The following is a 16,900-nucleotide window of genomic DNA, read 5'->3' as shown; positions in this document are numbered from 1 at the left end:
ATCTTGAAGGAAAGCTTGCTGGACCAGAAAGCATTTTTAACAACCACACTAAGTAAAGCAAACAGCAAAACATACAGTACTGGTAGAGGAATCACATACAATATACTGTTTTAAGTGTTTCCATCTGTTTTCAAACTGCTTCATTCCATTTAGGGTAGTGGGGGAGACATAAGCTATTACCGGCAAACAATATTTGCAAGGCAAAATACACCCTGGAAAGCACGCTAGTCTATCACACAGGGCACAGACACAAACATGACCTCACAGTGGTGAATTTTCCAATAAGCCAAGTTACCTACCGGTATGTCTTTGAACTGTGGGAAGAAACCAGAGTACCTGGCAAAAACGCATGCTAACAAACAGGGAGAATATACAGACTCCACCCAGATAACACTCTAGGTCCAGAAGTGAATCCCACGCCCCAATGCTGTAAGGCAGCAGTGCTAACCACTGCACCACCATACCACCCTTAAATGCTTCCAAGAAACTTTTTAAAATAAATTTTAAGAAGACTTTGTATGCTGGTTGCCAAATCTCTCAAATGTTTCAGAATAGTGATTGAAGGATTAACCAGCCTATTCAGCATAGGTTTTAAGGTGAAAGAGGTTTGTGAACTTATGAAAAACATAAAACATGTGACAACACTTTATGTAGTTCAAATTAGATTTAGTTAAATATTATCCTTATAACCCACTTATGTATACACTTAATTTACACTTTTCCAAAATGATGTTTTCTGTTTAGGTCAGATCTGAATTAATACTTAAAATTCATGACATATAACTCACAATCTTTGATTTCAGAGTCTTATTGTCTTGCTAATAAAGCTCTCTCTTAATGTCTTTCTTTCACACCTGCTCTTTTTCTGAGATAATCCAGGACCAAGAGCTGGTATCCATGACAACATGGCCTATTCATGTAGATGTCTGAAACCAAGTCTAATTTTAATCAGCCTGAAACAAATTCTACTGCTAATAACAGATCAATTATTTATAGCATTTCACTGGCAGCAGAAGGCATTTCAATTGTATTATATATTTTCACATCCTAGAGGCTGGCAGAGTGTAATGATTTTCTTTAATGTAGATAACTGTCACAATGACTCATATCCGCATGTTTTACCTTTAATTTTGGATCAAGTGACTTCTTTAACTTTCTTTTTTTTTTATTAAAAAATGTTGCTCCTATTAGCATTATCCTCTAGGAATTGTTAAGTGTTTTTACCTCTCAAATATTAAAGTGGCCAGGATTAAACACCATGTAGCCAATCAACTCAAAACATAACATTGAGCTGGAGAAAACATTTTGGTCCATATATAGTACCATAAATTGCAGCTGTTCAAAACATGTTTTTCATATACCTCCAAACCTAGCAGGATAATTATAGTTGTAATATGGTGTACATTTAAGCCAGGTTTTGCTGGCATATCCCTTGTCGTAATAGGACTTAAATCTTCAAAACTTGTGACCTACTACAAACTATAAGCATTGAAACTCAGGTTGCAGTGTAAACATCAGACTACATCTGCTAATAAACTGTTGAGCCAATTAAATCTAAATTTGATATACAGATCCAACTGTTCAAAAATGCGCGGAATACACCGCGTTAAAATGCGGCAGGCGTTTACCGCATTTTAATTGAAATATGATAATAGTATCTGGAAGCACCTTGTGAAACTGCCAGGTGGAGCTAATAAAGCTTAACATCTCATGTACAGCATTTGAGCTGTCGCCAGAAAACGCCCGGTTTCAAATCCCGGTCACTGCAGATGGACCATCTTTTTCCAGTTAAGAATTTAAGTTGTAAACTCTTTAGACTGTTTATAATGTTAAACTGTGTATAACAGCATCTTAATCATTAAACATTAAAAAGTCGGTATATTTTATAAATGCAAGATTACTAAGTTGGACAAAAGTTACAAGACCTTCCACCTTCATCATAAATAATTAATTATTCATAAATATTTTATGCATCAAAGTCTTTAACTTGGTAACTTAGTGGGTTCTGTTTGTAACGTGCTTGTTCTAACATTATTAGTCTTATATTGTGAACTTCATAAAAAGGTATAATGTTTTATCAGTTTCTGAGAATACATAGTAAGAACACCACTTACTGTTATTGTAAAAAGAGAAATGTTGTAGTGATTAAACATCACTTGATAATTATATGAATATGGAATCGTGTAACTTAGCATCTTAAGTATCACAGTTAGACATTTCGGAAACATTTTGACATCTGTTTCTTTTTAAAAAACTTTTATAGTCCTTGTCGTGGTAGTGGGCAAAGTACTGCACCTGAGGTTCAAAGCGCAATCAGAGTATTACTTTTTGGTTTGTTTCTTATACAGTATAGTGAATACATAAAAATAGTCCTCTATTATAGCTTGTTGTTGGCTCTGGCGTGAATTTGTGTATCTGGATAAATTAAGTGATGGTATTGTGATTAAGGAGTTCTTCGTGAAATTCTTTAAGTTAAACAAAGGAGGGACGAAGGGTTATTTTTATAATTGGCACTCCGAGATTATGACTGATAAAATTCCCCTCATTTAACGGATAAGGAAATCATGCAGTAGTTATATGTATTGGAAGGTGCTCTGTTTTATTCAGACAGGTTCCTTTTGTCCAAGACTGCCAGGAAACAGTCGAAACTTGCCACACCCAGACTGTTAACTTGATCAACCTTTTACAATAGCCTTCCAAATGCGTTCACACTGTAGGATATACACTCAACGCGCCACAGGTGTCACATTTACTGTACATGTCAAACCAGTTGCTTTCCATTGCGATTTGTTTTCTCCATAGCCTCCACTTTATCATTTATATAGTATGCCTATTCCAGAGACATTTTAATTGTCGATAACTATGCGGGGAGAGCATGTAGATTCCAAAACACTCAATGGCAGCAGAAGTGAGCAATTACCTGCTGAAAAATGAATGTGTTCCCAAAAGCATATACTGTACAATTTTCACAACATTTGCAAACATTCCCGATACATAACCACATTATGTACGGATGCAGCCTACCCACAAGCCACCGCAGGGCACCGCGGTAAGTGATTGGCTGGCCAAAATGATCGACAGGGGCACTCGTGGTGCATTGGTTGGTAGTGAAAAGATTTAATCATTGAATGTCTTTACTGTGCACATTTTAATCCGCTTAGTTTTGAATATTTATATGGAATTTTACCACTAAAGGGAAATTTTAGTAGCTGAGCATAAAAAGAAGAGGAGCATAACGCATCTGAAGGTCATAAACGATATTAATTTAGGAACATAAACATTACTGAATGTACATAAACTGTACTGTGAATGGCTGGTCTTGATAGTTTAAAGAAAAAAATACACACCAGTCTTCCATTTCTCCCTAAACATTTTAAGCATGAAAGTTTTATGAAACGGTACCCAAATATGCGATTGCTGTATAGAATGAATTTTAATTTAAAAAAAAATATTTAACACGAAAATTAAGCTGTTTACATCTTCCGCCTGAGAACAGTCACCCGTTGCTACCCAATGCAGAAACACAGCCACTAACTAGCAAAGAGAGGACATTAGCTAGCCAATATGATCAAGAAATAAATACTTATTTTGTTTATTTCTTTTGCACATTTCCATTGATTGTACAAGCACTTGAAAACTGTCCAATCCCCAGTTCATTGGGCATTTTCTTTTACGCTGCAGGCATTCTCCCGGTCTGGCGCCGGTCTGTGTCTCTAGGATATAATGCCAGCGAACTAATAACCATAATAACAACCAACCAACAAAAACAACCATATAAACATAATACCAACCAAAAACATAGATAACAACCACAATACAAAATCAAATATATCAAACCATTATACTCTCACAAATTCCTCCAATTATCATATTGCAAAACCAAACCCTCCTCCCATCCCAGTTTATCCTCTTTATCATAAACAAAATCCACCTCAATTTTCAACATAAAGCATTTCACAAAATCAATACCTCAACACTCCATACTCAACAACGATAATTCACAAACAGCCAGAACATGTAACTCCACATTCCCAAACAGACCTCATTTCCATAGCCCCGCCCCGTATGCAAAACCAACATCCCTCCCCTTTTCTCTCTCTCCCCTGGCGTTTGTAATCGTTTTTATTTTCAAATAAATTTTAGCAAAGTCATGTATTTTAAAAATCTTAAGATTTCTATATTTATGTCTTTATTTGGTGGTTTCGTTAGTGACAAAGGCTAAACTTTCTTGGAAAAATGTATTTTATGTAAACCATGTTTGCTATTAATTCATTCAGGGCTAAAATATGTTCATTGTCTTCCAATGAAAGAAGAGTTCCTTTCGCCATAGTCGGGTTGAAATTAGAAGCTTGCCATGCCCGGACTGTTACACCAACGCATTAGTATGTTAAAGCAATTTCATTGAGGAGCCTAGCTTTCTTAACTAGTAAGTACTGTACTTACTGGGTTTTTGAGGGGGGGGGGGGTGTCTTTCGCTGGAAATCTCGCCACCTTCTACTTTGAAAATACCTGTGAAACCGGTTTAATTCGTCACAGCCAGCACTCCTGCAGAGAGGGGGGTTGTACTTGCAGTGTATACAGTAGATGGGAAAGCCAGAGCCGACCTCTACGCCACCCACGTGTTATGCTCTTCGTTAATGTCTAAGCCGGAACACATCATTATATCTCATTTTGTATTTCTTAAAAAAAAAATTGTTTGCCCAGCCTAACAGTATTGTTGTTATTGTTTTTAACCTGTAAAGAGCTTTGAGGAGCCACCTTTAAAGGCGCCATATACAATAAAAATCATTATTATTACTATTGTTAATTTGCTGGACAGAGAGGTGAACATTATTACACAAAAGACAAAGATAGCGATTTATGTTGCATTGTGCATTGTGCTGCTGTAATACAGTTTTAAATAATAAAAAGTCTAAACAGTATCAGCTTTATGGGTTTTAAATAAAGGCGATTTAAACGTGATTTAAATCAATATAAATATTTATATTGTAATGCCTAGGTGACTATTCATTGTTATTAAAATGACTTAAATTCGATCATGTTGTGATATTTAGAAATATAAATTTGTTTGGTGCGATTGAGGTTTTAATTAATCTCTGACTCAGGAAACGTTTCATTTTTTCAAAGAAATGTTTGTTAGAAAAAATTCATTGCTCCAGTGGGATTCAATCACAGACCGTATGAGGTGGGAGTCAGGAACCCTAACCCACAGCACCACCGGCAAGGTCACATGCAGAGTGCTGAAAAAGCACTACAGAAACATTATCAACAGACAATGTACAGCGTGTACTATTCTTGTGTTGTGGTACATGAATGTAATTATATAATTATTAATTTGTTTAGATACGCGATTCCATATTATATTCCCTTTTAATCAAATTCTAAAAGTTTGCTTGTTGACTCCGGTATCACGTTAGTTAAAGACTTCGATGCTTAATGTTCAGGGAGAAATGGAAAACTGCTGTGTATGTTTTCTTTAAAGTACCGAGACCAGCCATATACTGTATGTTTCAAAAATTCAAAAATTCCAAGTTCCAAAATTAATATTGTTTATGGCCTTCACACGCGTTACAGTATGCTCCTATTCTTTTTATGCTCAGGTACTAAGATTTCCCTTCAGTGGTAAAATTCCATATAAATATTCAATACTTAAACGGGCACAGTTAAGACATTAAATATACATATACATACTGTATACAGTACAGTTTGCATACGGTAATATGTTTATGTTCCTAAATCAATCTCTTTTATGAGCATGTGAAAGGCATGGTGAATCACTGTACTTTGCATGATTGGAAACAAATGCGTGATTGCGAAATGCTGTGGTGTTACTTTTACAAAGACGGTCAATGAAAAAAAGAATGTTGACCAGGGCAATACTTTGAGTTTACACTTACAGCTTGTCCAAGGTCATTCATTATTAATACTATTAGTAATATCTTCGTTAAAGACTTTGATGGCGACAGCTCAAACATGAGAGGTTGAGCTTTATTAGCTCCACCTTGCGGAAATTCCGGATACTATTATTTTGCTTGTCGTATTATAGGAGAATTTACGGTAACTAGCGGTATTTACCGGTAACTCGCAGTATTAACCGGTAGCTTGCGGTAGACTGCGTACAGCGTACCGGAAAATAATGCGGTATCGCCTGCGCATTTTGAATGGCTGCATCTGTAAGCCTGTGAAGTTGCCTGCTTGGTTGGATGGAAAGATTGCTAGCATGCCTAACATTAATGTCTCTTAGTGCCTTCATGTCTCAATCAGTTGTACAAAGGATTCAATGTATTACCAGCAGATCCACAAGCAGTTCAGAAACCAGAAATGCAATAGTTAGAAAACAGTGTATTCACACACCAGATGTTGTAATGTCACCTTTTCCCCCAGATTGTAAGAACCACCAGACTTGATGGCCCCGATAACCCGCTGGAAATGATTTACTTTGTGGAAGGTCCTAATCAGGAGAGACTGGCTGCTACTACCACCTCCAGCATCCTCAACCAGATTAATGTCCAGAGGGCTGCCATTGTCCTTGGTTACCGGGTGCAAGGGGTCCTAGCTCAACGTGAGTATTTGAAAGGTTTAGCTATTTTAAAGGAATGTATGGGAATTTCAGAAATAGATCCATGAGCTGGAAAGGGATTTTGTCTTTGATTAAGTTGGAAATTTTAATGATACTCCAATGGGTATAGTCCAGTAAACAGTGTATTCACACACCAGATGTTGTAATGTCACCTGTAATGTCTACAGAGCAGTAGGAAATATGTTTTCTTATTATATTGTAGTATTATATTCCTTATTATATTATTCGTGGGTGACATTTTGGAAATATAAATACATGAAATGGTAATTCCATTTGTTCAAACCTCAGAAATCTGAAAATGTTCCTTGTACCTTAAAATGTCCAGCACCAACATGGCATTAACCAAAAAACATAGTAGCAGTAGTTCAGCACTTAGTGTAAAATTGTGGGTAATAACATATCAATAAACAGATTGATAACACCTAATCAGTTGTTAAAAAAGGTACACACTGTTATGTTTGTGCACTGAAGCATAACTGCATGATGTTTTTAGTGAAAGTATATTCTCACTCCACAGCTGTGGAAAAGATCACTGCCCCACCATCTGAAACACAGAATAATAACCTCTGGATCGTTGTGGGTGTAGTGGTCCCTGTTGTTGTCGTCGTCATCATCATCATCATTCTGTATTGGAAACTGTGCCGGACTGACAAGCTGGAGTTTCAGCCTGACACCATGAGCAATGTTCAGCAGAGACAAAAGGTGAGCGGTGTCTGTGAGTTTAGGACTTAATTTATGGGCTTTGTTTCTCTCACTCTTATTTTTCTGTTTCAAAGAACTGTTTGTATTGGATTCATCAACATGTTATGCTGCCCTGTTTAACATGTGAGTATCTACAGTGTATGCACAGTGTATAGTATAAGTCAGAAGATGTCATTATACAGATGCAGCCATTCATAATGCCCGGTAAAACCCCGTACTGTGTGAAATTATCTGCAGAAAAGCACGGAATGCCGCAGTACGTAATTGGCTGGCCAAAATAACCGACAGGCGGCACTCGTGGTGCATTGGTTGTCAGTGAAACAATTGCTTCATTTAATCTCTTTACTGTGCAGGTTTAAATCCGCTTAATATTGAATATTAATATGGAATTACACAACTAATTTGGGTAGCTGAGCATAAAAAGAAGAGGAGCATAACATGTTTTAAGGTCATAAATAAATATTAATTTAGGAATATAAACATTATGTAAGCTGTATATGGCTGGTATTGCCAGTTTTAATAAAAAATACACACCAGTATTTCACTATCTTCATAAACATTTTAAGCATCAAAGTCTTTCATTAGGTCAAATACTGTGGTTATTTTGGAAAAAAAAATATGTACTCTTTCTGACTATATTAAGTTTATATACTTTATAAAAAGTTATAATGTTTTAACCTTTTCTATGAATACTTTAGCTCATTATCGCAGTAAAGAAATGCACTTTTTAGAATTTGACTAATAGGGAATATAATATGGAATTGTGTATCTAAAGAAATTAATTACGATATAATTATATTCATATAGCTCAAATTATTACCGTAGTCCACTTTCTTTGTAAACATCTGCATCAATTTGACTCATTCACCCGCGATTACTTGGAAACGTTTTGCCTGCCTTGTTCAGTTATAGCTTCAGTTGTCAAGCTGTGTGTTGGTGTAATTGTTTTGGCATGTGATATGCATGCTAAAGGTCTGGGATTCGAACCCAGCTCTCAGTATGAGTTTTCTTTTAACAAAAAGCATTTCTTCAAAAAACTAAAATAGTAAATATTATCGACACTATATTGAATTTGTTGGTATTTCTAAATATCGCAACACATTCAAAGTTAAGTGATTTATTAATAACAACTAATAATTTCAAACTGCTTGTGTTTTACAATTATATTTTGTTGTTTTCACAACCTTCTATTCACTAAACTTCTATTTTTGAGACAGGGTGTTCCAGAGCTCTGTTTAATTTCTGAAACTCCCTCTGTATTCCATGTTTTAACCTTTTCTATGAATACTTGCGCTCGTTATCGCAGTAAAAAACCTTATACTTTTTAGAATCCTTTAAATAGGGAATATAATATGGAATCACTTATCTAAGGAAATTAATAACGATATTAATTTAAGGATCTAAATATACTGTATGTATTTATATAGCTCGTAGTATTACTGTAATCTGTAATTAGACTCATTCATGCATGATTACTTTCTAAATATCCTTAAGCTGTTCGTCTCAGCTCTGTTTCCAAGCAGTCTGTTGGGACAGCTGGTTTGTCAATAGGGGTTCTGTCTAGGCGAGCCGAGTTCAACACCTGCTCAGGGCACAAGCTTTTCTTCTAACAAAGACTTTTTAAAAAAGAAAATAGTAAATATTATGTACACTATATAAACATTTTTTTATTTTTTATATAACATATTCAATGTTAAGTGATATTAAAAATGAAATTAAAAAGTGAATTTGCAGACTTGACTACTTTCAACAGTTGGAGTAAAAACCAGTTCAACCAGTTTAATTCAATTCAATTCAAAACACTTTAAAATGAAATCGTATATATTGTAATTAGAATCGAGAATAACAAAGCAGTATTAACAATACCACTGAAACTATATTAATGTGTCTGGTTATTATTGACAGTATTAATTTAATAATAATAATTTCAAACTTTTTGTAACATTTTCAAAGTCTTTTTTTTCTTCGGTTTTCATAAGCTTCCCTTTATTAGAACGCCTATTTATTAGACAGGGTGTTTCAGATGTCAGTAACGTTGTGAACAAATGACACAGAGCCTGCAACATACAGGTTTAGAGATCATGATTTGTAAATAAATTCAATTTTTTAAAACAATATCTAGTACCTGGTTGCATTTTTAGAAACCTTAGTTTGAATAAAGCTGATCCCAGGTGCAAGTGACTTCATAACGTATTATACTATATTTTTTATGCATCAGTTGAAGCCTCCTGAAGTCTCTCAAAAACCCAAAAAATGTAACATAATATTGTGTGGCACGATTGGAAACAGATTCTTTTAATTTTAAAGAAAATAAAAAATGCGAAACAATAATGTGTCTGCCTAAAACAGACATTGCATGATAAGATAAGATAAGATCACTTTATTTGCATACAATTTCTTGCATTAGGAATTTGTCTTTTCGCATACCCCAGCTTGCTCTCCATGAGACACACAAGCACACAGACAGAGAGAGAGAAGCATGATTTTAAAACCCATCAAAAACAGGTTTAGTTAAAAACACTAAATCCATGGAAAATGGGTGATTTTTCTTCCTTGTGATCAGCTTAGTTGTGTAAGCTGTACGTTTTTTTAAACTTTTAAATTAAACATTTTAAACACTTTAAAAATGTCACGGAGGTCCAAAGGGACTAACCGTGGGGAGCAGGAGAGCAGAAAAAGACCCATATGCGTAGCGGCGAGACGGGAAAAAGGCCCGGGCTCATTAGTTCAAAGAGTTCAGGAATGCCGTATAGAAACCTATGCCCTCAGGGAGCGGACGTGGGGCGCCCTGGTGCTAGGCGGGTCTCAGGACATCCGAACATCAATGCTGAGCGAGGACAGAGTGCAAGACCCGGAAATATATAGCCCAAGGGAAAGAGAGGGACAGGAAGGACAGCAGACCGGAAACTAGGGAAAGGACAGAGAAGGAGCGCCCTCTGGCTGCAGAGGGCGTGACAGTACCCCCCCTTCATGGGCGGCTCCCGACGCCCAAACAAATAAATAAGCTGCACAGCACTGGGGGGAGGAAAAACCTCATTTAACTGAAAGGAAACCTCCGGGAATCCACGGCTGAGAGCAACCCCTTCCTCCGGGGTATAAACCTTTATTGGGTGGAGGAAGGGGGGGTAGAGAAGAGCTCTGGAGACAAAAAACAAAAAAAGTACACAAGCACAAACACAGACAAAAACCTGGGAAAGGTTTCCGCGACACAGAGAGCAGGGGGGACCAAAAAGGAGCGGAAACCAGGAAGAAAAAAATCAAAACAAAAGGCAAAAAACAAGAAAAAAAACACAAAAACCCCGGGGAAAAATACCGCAGACTGGGCAAATGGCACGTTCACATTCTAACGCTGATATCGGAGTGGACAACCTGAGGAAAGCCAGACCGAAGTCCGCTCACAGACACAGATGCCCGGAGTGATATCCAGCGAAAAGAATGGAGGAACGGCAAATGGGCACGTTCACATACTAACGCTGATATCGGAGTGGACAACCTGAGGAAAGCCAGACCGAAGCCCGCTCACAGACACAGATGCCCGGAGTGATATCCAGCGCCAAGGCATGGAGGAACGGCAGAAAGCTTACCATTCTATCACTGATATCGGAGAGAGCCAGACCAGGAAGAGCCAGGCACGAGAACCTGCTCCAGACACAGAAGCTCGGAGTGATATCCAGTAATAAGAATAGGCAAGCCAGCTCAACCTTCAATCACTGATCTCGGAGTGATCTACCCGAGGAAAGCCAGGTACAGGACCCGCTCACAGGCACGGAAGATCGGAGTGATATCCAGTGATTAGAATAGAGGAACTGAAAAAAAAAACAGCCCAGAGAAAAAAAACTGCGGCAAGACAAAAAAAAGCGCCGCTCGCGGGGTCATTAGGTGGCTCAGCATTCTGTCACGGACGTCCAAAGGGACTAACCCGGGCTCATTAGTGCAAAGAGTTCAGGAATGCCGTATAGAAACCTATGCCCTCAGGGAGCGGACGTGGGGCGCCCTGGTGCTAGGCGGGTCTCAGGACATCCGAACATCAATGCTGAGCGAGGACAGAGTGCAAGACCCGGAAATATATAGCCCAAGGGAAAGAGAGGGACAGGAAGGACAGCAGACCGGAAACTAGGGAAAGGACAGAAAAGGAGCGCCCTCTGGCTGCAGAGGGCGTGACAAAAATGCTGTTAATGCACTTTAAAAGCTGTTTATTAAAATCAGCTACTTTGCTAGCAGTACATGACTTCTCAAAAGGTTCCTTTTGTTTCTTGTGCAAACTCAACAAAGGTTTAATTTTTATAATTTTGAAATTTGAACGATATGCCTTAGGGACTCATTATAGTATTGTAGCGAATATACTTTGTGCAGAAAAATCAAAATACCACCCCCTCCCAGCCAGGTCTGGCCTCCCGCTGTTCCAAAGCCCTATGGTTTCAAAGTATGTGTGAAATACTTTTTTTACTCCAGTTATAAATTCAATCTATTTCTACTCATCCGGCTATGTAAAAAATATAGCCAGTAGGATCACTGTAAAGGTTAAATTCCAAACTGAAAAGACAAGACTCAACGCGTCTTCTCTAACTCTTCAGTTTACGAGCTGTCAGTGGTCATTCATTATTAATATAAATGGCAGGTATACAGATGGTACAAGCTGGTTGCAGCGTGGTGACAGTACAGCCCTCTACTCTCCTGCGCATAACAGGGATGAAGGTCTTCTGTAGTTCAGCTGGCAAAACCTCTGTTGAGCGATGCAGTAGGCCCGGGTTTGAGCCCGTGTGAGGGTTATCAGAATACAAGATATATAATCACAAAGAGATACAAACAAGGAATATACTTCAGTATATTATTCGGCTATACTATATCGTTAATCAATCTTATGAATATAACTTCTACATTAGATACTCAGAAGTAAATACATTACTTATGAATTAAATTGACATCAACTTGTGTTGTAGACCTCTCTCTAGCTAGCGTCTGGGGTGGGCTTGGAAAAAGAGTCTGTGCACAGAAACGTGACGTTGTGGTCCAGGGCAAGTCACTCTAAAACGGGAAGAAGAGCGGTTCATTCCCGGCATAGTGCTACTGCTAAATAAAACTTATTCAGATTGTCGACAAGAGTCCAACCGTATGTCGCTCCAGTGACCACATGGGTGTTCACAATGGCGCCAGCAAATTCACGAGGTCTTTTGCTGCAGGCCAGACCTCGGGCAGATCTGTCTTGACACGCAGGCTTCCCCCTGGCTCAGCTTGGAACAATTTTGCATGTCCCACACTCAGACAACAGTGGCAGTCACGTGATTAAGTCTGAGAGACCAGAGGCCAGAAGAGCAAGGTTCTGAGACTGAGTTCTGAGTTTGGCGGGCACTTGAGACCCATGCCCTGCAGGTTCCTGATTGGTTGGTCAACTGTAGGAAAGAGTAACATTGACCTCTTGACCTTTGGACCATAAACCAGGTGTTGTAAGGCCTAAATGGGCCTGAGCAGACATCCCGGCACCAGGGTTGCCCACCCATTATGATAGTTGGAGAATCCCTCAACTTGGGAACCTGGGAAGAAAACACTTTAAATCAGAAACATAATAGGATGGCCTCTGTGTTTCCTGCACCACAGAGATGAGAGAGAGAGGGGCTTCTGGGAGTGGCACAGTACCCCTTAATTCTGTCTTATTAATAAGCATTGCCACTACGTACTTAACCCATTTTATTGTATAAAATACTCCCAAAATTTATGTATAAAACCTGTATACTGTATACTGGTACTTTTCCCAGACTGAGAATACAAATTATTTAAACATTTTGACATGCAATGATAAGGAGTAGGAAACAAAATCTGGTTCTGTAATCTTCAGAACTGTTCTTTTAAAAGTTACCAACCTTTTGTCTGATTTCCTGTGACACCTTTCCCAGGATTTAGTATTTTGAAAAAAGCACACTGTTCAGAGAAACTCTGAAGGGAATCAGTGTTTTCCCAATGGATCAGGAAAGGAGCTGAAAATACCCCTTGTTTTACTTTTTTCCTTCATGCTGTCCTTTTGTGTTGCCCGTCACAGCTGCAGGCTCCCAGTGTGAAGGGGTTTGATTTTGCAAAGCTCCACCTGGGGCAGCACAACAAAGATGACATTCTGGTGATCCAGGAGTCTGCTCCACTGCCAGCGCCGGTGAAGGAAGTGACTCCATCAGAGAGTGGCGATGTGCCCAGTCCCAAATCCAAAGCCTCTTCCAAAGTTTCACGGGGTGCCAAGCGGAGGGGCAGGTGAGTCAGAAGCATTCAGTGGACTTGACATGCGCTTAACATAAGGATTTAAGGTTCTTTTGAGCCTTAAAGAAAATGGGTAGCCACTGTTATCTGAAGAATCATATTTGAAGAATTTATTTTTTCTACTTGTATGCACACTTATCTTAGACATGCTCTGAAACTATTTTATAAAATGGTTGATAAATCCATGATTTGCTGGGATTAGATGAAAAATCTGTTTCCCAAAAGGCATTTATAACTATAGCAATAGAAATACAGTGGTTTTCAATCAAATTACATTTTGTCAGTGCATACAATAATTATACGTTTAAAGATGAAATTGCAATTTGAACTTTGATATTTTTGTATTAATTGAACATTTCATTAATATTAATTTAACATATTAATTGCTAATCATTTAAGAATCTAGACATCATAAATAGAACTCGGATGAAAGTTAGCAGGTGCAATATGCTTCCTATTTATTTTGAAGCTACTGAATGGATAATGTCACAATTTTGAGACATACATTAGTTCCACTAAACCTACAGTAAGTTAACCTTTTATTATTTTAGTAAATTTGAAAGCGAATGTTTCTATGTGGAAGACACTTTTAGATTAAGCAAAGTCTGCATCATGCATTCAGGAACTGTAGTATTTATTTTGCATATGAATGCAGCCAGTAACCATATAACTTTGCAACTCACACCTGGCAACCCACTGAAGCTAAGTAGGTGTGAGCCTGGTCAGTACCTAGATGGGAGACCTCCTGGGGAAAAGTTGCTGCTAAAAGTGGTGTTAGTGGGGCCAGCAGGGGGTGCTCACCCTGCAGTTCATGTGGGTCCTAATGCCCCAGTATAGTGATGACATTATACTGTAAACAGGTGCTGCCCTTCGGATGAGATGTAAAACTGAGGTCCTGACTCTCTCATTAAAAATCCTAGGGTGTTTCTTGAAAAGAGTAGGGGTTTAACTCCAGCATCCTGGCCAGATTTTCCATTGGCCCTTACCAATCGTGGCCTCCTAATAATCCCCATCTATGAATTGGCTTCATTACTCTGCTCTCCTCCCCCCTGATAGCTGATGTGTGGTGAGCGTTCTGGCGCACTACGGCTGCCGTCGCATCCTCAAGGTGGATGCTGCACATTAGTGGTGGTGGTGGAGGGGAGCCCCCATTGCCTGCTTTGAGTGAAGTGTCCAGAAAAGCACTTTTACAGAAAAGTGTAAGCAATTATTAATTATTATTATTATGTTTATAGAACAAATCTTAATTTTGCTTGGACACCTTGTGAAGAAACAGTTTTTGCTAAATCTTAAAAAAGAAAGGAGAACATTTTAAATATTTCTCTCAACATTCAGGGTGAATTGTTAGGTGAATTGTTAGTTGCTCTGATTATCCGGATCTTAGCAGATTCCTGTACTCTAGGGAGAATGAGTAAGCACAAACAAGCCCATCCAACCTACTATCCTATTTAATAATTAATCTTTTGACATACTGTACTAGATAGATAAGACTTTATTAATCCCAAAAATTGATGTTGGAAATTGATGTGTTACAGCAGTCCAGCCCATGACAAGCAAAAAAAGACATCAGAATAGTTATAAAAACAGAAGACAACAAAATAAATATAAAATAAATAAATTAAAGAATAAATAAATACATAGGTGTGTGCAAAATGTGATGATCATAGTCACTGTAGAAACAATAAAATATCTGCAAAATGTGCATCTGTGTTTATACAGACTGATTGTCCAAAAAGTACAATGGAGCAAACACGCTGTCCATAGACGAGCAAATGAAGGGCTAACAGTCCTAGCCTAGGGCAGCGTTATACACCCTGACAGTCGCCGGGAGTAAAGACCTACAGAAACGTTCCCTTGAACACCGTAGCTGGAGCAGTCTGTTGCTAAAAGTGCTCCGCTGCCCAGTAACAATCCCATGAAGCGGATGAGAGGCGTTGTTGATGATGGCTGTGAGCTTGGTCAGCATTCTCCTCTCAGCCACCACCTCCAGGGGGTCAAGGGTCATCCCCAACACAGAGCCAGCCTTTTTGATAAGTTTATTGAGCCTATTTGCATCTCTTGTCATGATGCTGCTGCCCCAGTGCACAACAGCGTAGAAGATGGCAGTGTAGCAGTGTTCCACACACACCAAAGGACCTGAGCCTCCTGAGGAAATAGAGTCGGCTCTGACCTTTCTTGTACAGGGCGTCAGTGTTACCAGACCACTCCAGCTTATCATCCAGGTGTACCCCTAAGTACTTGTAGGACTGTACCCCCTCTATGTCCACACCCTGGATGGAAACAGGGTTCAGCGGAGACTTATTCCTTCGGAAGTCCAAGATCATTTCTTTGGTCTTGCTGGTGTTAAGCTGGAGATGGTTAAGATGACACCACTCCACAAAGTTGGTTATCAAGCTCCTATATTCCTCCTCCCTCCCCTCTCTAATACACCCCAGAATTGGAGAGTCATCTGAAAACTTCTGCAGATGACATGTCTCAGAGTTGTACCTGAATTCAGAGGTGTAAAAGGTGAACAGGAATGGAGCAAGGACAGTCCCCTGTGGAGCCCCAGTACTGCTAACAACCTGTTCGGACACACAGCTCTGTAGCCGTACATACTTTGGCCTGCAGGTCAGATAGTCTATAATCCAGGACACCAGGGGAGTGTTCACCTGCGCTGCCCTTAGCTTATCTCTCAGTAATGGAGAAGTCAAAGAACATAACTCTCACAATACTCCCCATCTTCTCCAGGTGAGAGTTAGCTCTGTGTAACAGATAGATGACTGCATCCTCCACTCCAAAGTGTGACCGGTAGGCGAACTGCAGGGGGTCCAGTGCTGTACTCACCAGGGTTCTGAGGTGGTCCAGTACAAGCCTTTCCAGTTTTCATCAGGTGTGATGTCAGTGCCACTGGTCTGTAGTCATTCAAGACTTAGGGTGCCCCTTTTTGGGTACTGGCACCAGGCAAGATGTCTTCAAGAGCATTGGAACCCTTTCTAATCTCAGGCTGAGGTTGAAGATGTACTGCAGCACTGAACCCAGTTGGTCTGCGCAGATCTTTAGCACCCTGGAGCTGACACCGTCAGGACCCGCTGCCTTCCCTGCATGGAGTCTCCTCAACTCTCTTCTGACCTGGTCAGCTGTGATGGATAGGCCGAGGAGGGCAGGGGAAGATGGAGTAGGAGTAGGAGGGATCTCATGATGGGGTGACTGAGGACATGAAGAGGGTGTCTGGGGTGAAGGCCTGTAAGGTGAATGGACTGTGGACCCTGTATTGAATCTGTTAAAGAAAAGATTCAGCTCATTGGCCCTCTCCAGGCCTCCCTGACTCTGTTGGGCGCCCGACAGCTTTATCCAGTGATCTCCCTGTGCCATTCCACACTTCTCTCACATTGC

At 39.3% G+C, this 16,900-nt stretch overlaps 1 protein-coding gene across 1 annotated transcript in view; it reads left to right on the top strand.

Annotated features, from left to right (window-relative positions):
* The window catches only part of LOC102684936 (UPF0606 protein KIAA1549), a 131,294-nt gene that overhangs the window by 81,767 nt on the left and 32,627 nt on the right, over nucleotides 1–16,900 (top strand). The window contains exons 9-11 of the mRNA XM_069192154.1: nucleotides 6,385–6,562; nucleotides 7,098–7,282; nucleotides 13,317–13,519. Coding sequence (XP_069048255.1) covers nucleotides 6,385–6,562; nucleotides 7,098–7,282; nucleotides 13,317–13,519 — 566 coding nt within the window. The remainder of the gene's footprint in view (nucleotides 1–6,384; nucleotides 6,563–7,097; nucleotides 7,283–13,316; nucleotides 13,520–16,900) is intronic.

The sequence above is a fragment of the Lepisosteus oculatus genome, chromosome 7 (genome assembly GCF_040954835.1).
Source record: "Lepisosteus oculatus isolate fLepOcu1 chromosome 7, fLepOcu1.hap2, whole genome shotgun sequence".
NCBI lineage: Eukaryota > Metazoa > Chordata > Actinopteri > Semionotiformes > Lepisosteidae > Lepisosteus > Lepisosteus oculatus.
Note: the sequence above shows the minus strand (reverse complement) of the source record. Positions and strands in the feature narration are given on the sequence as shown.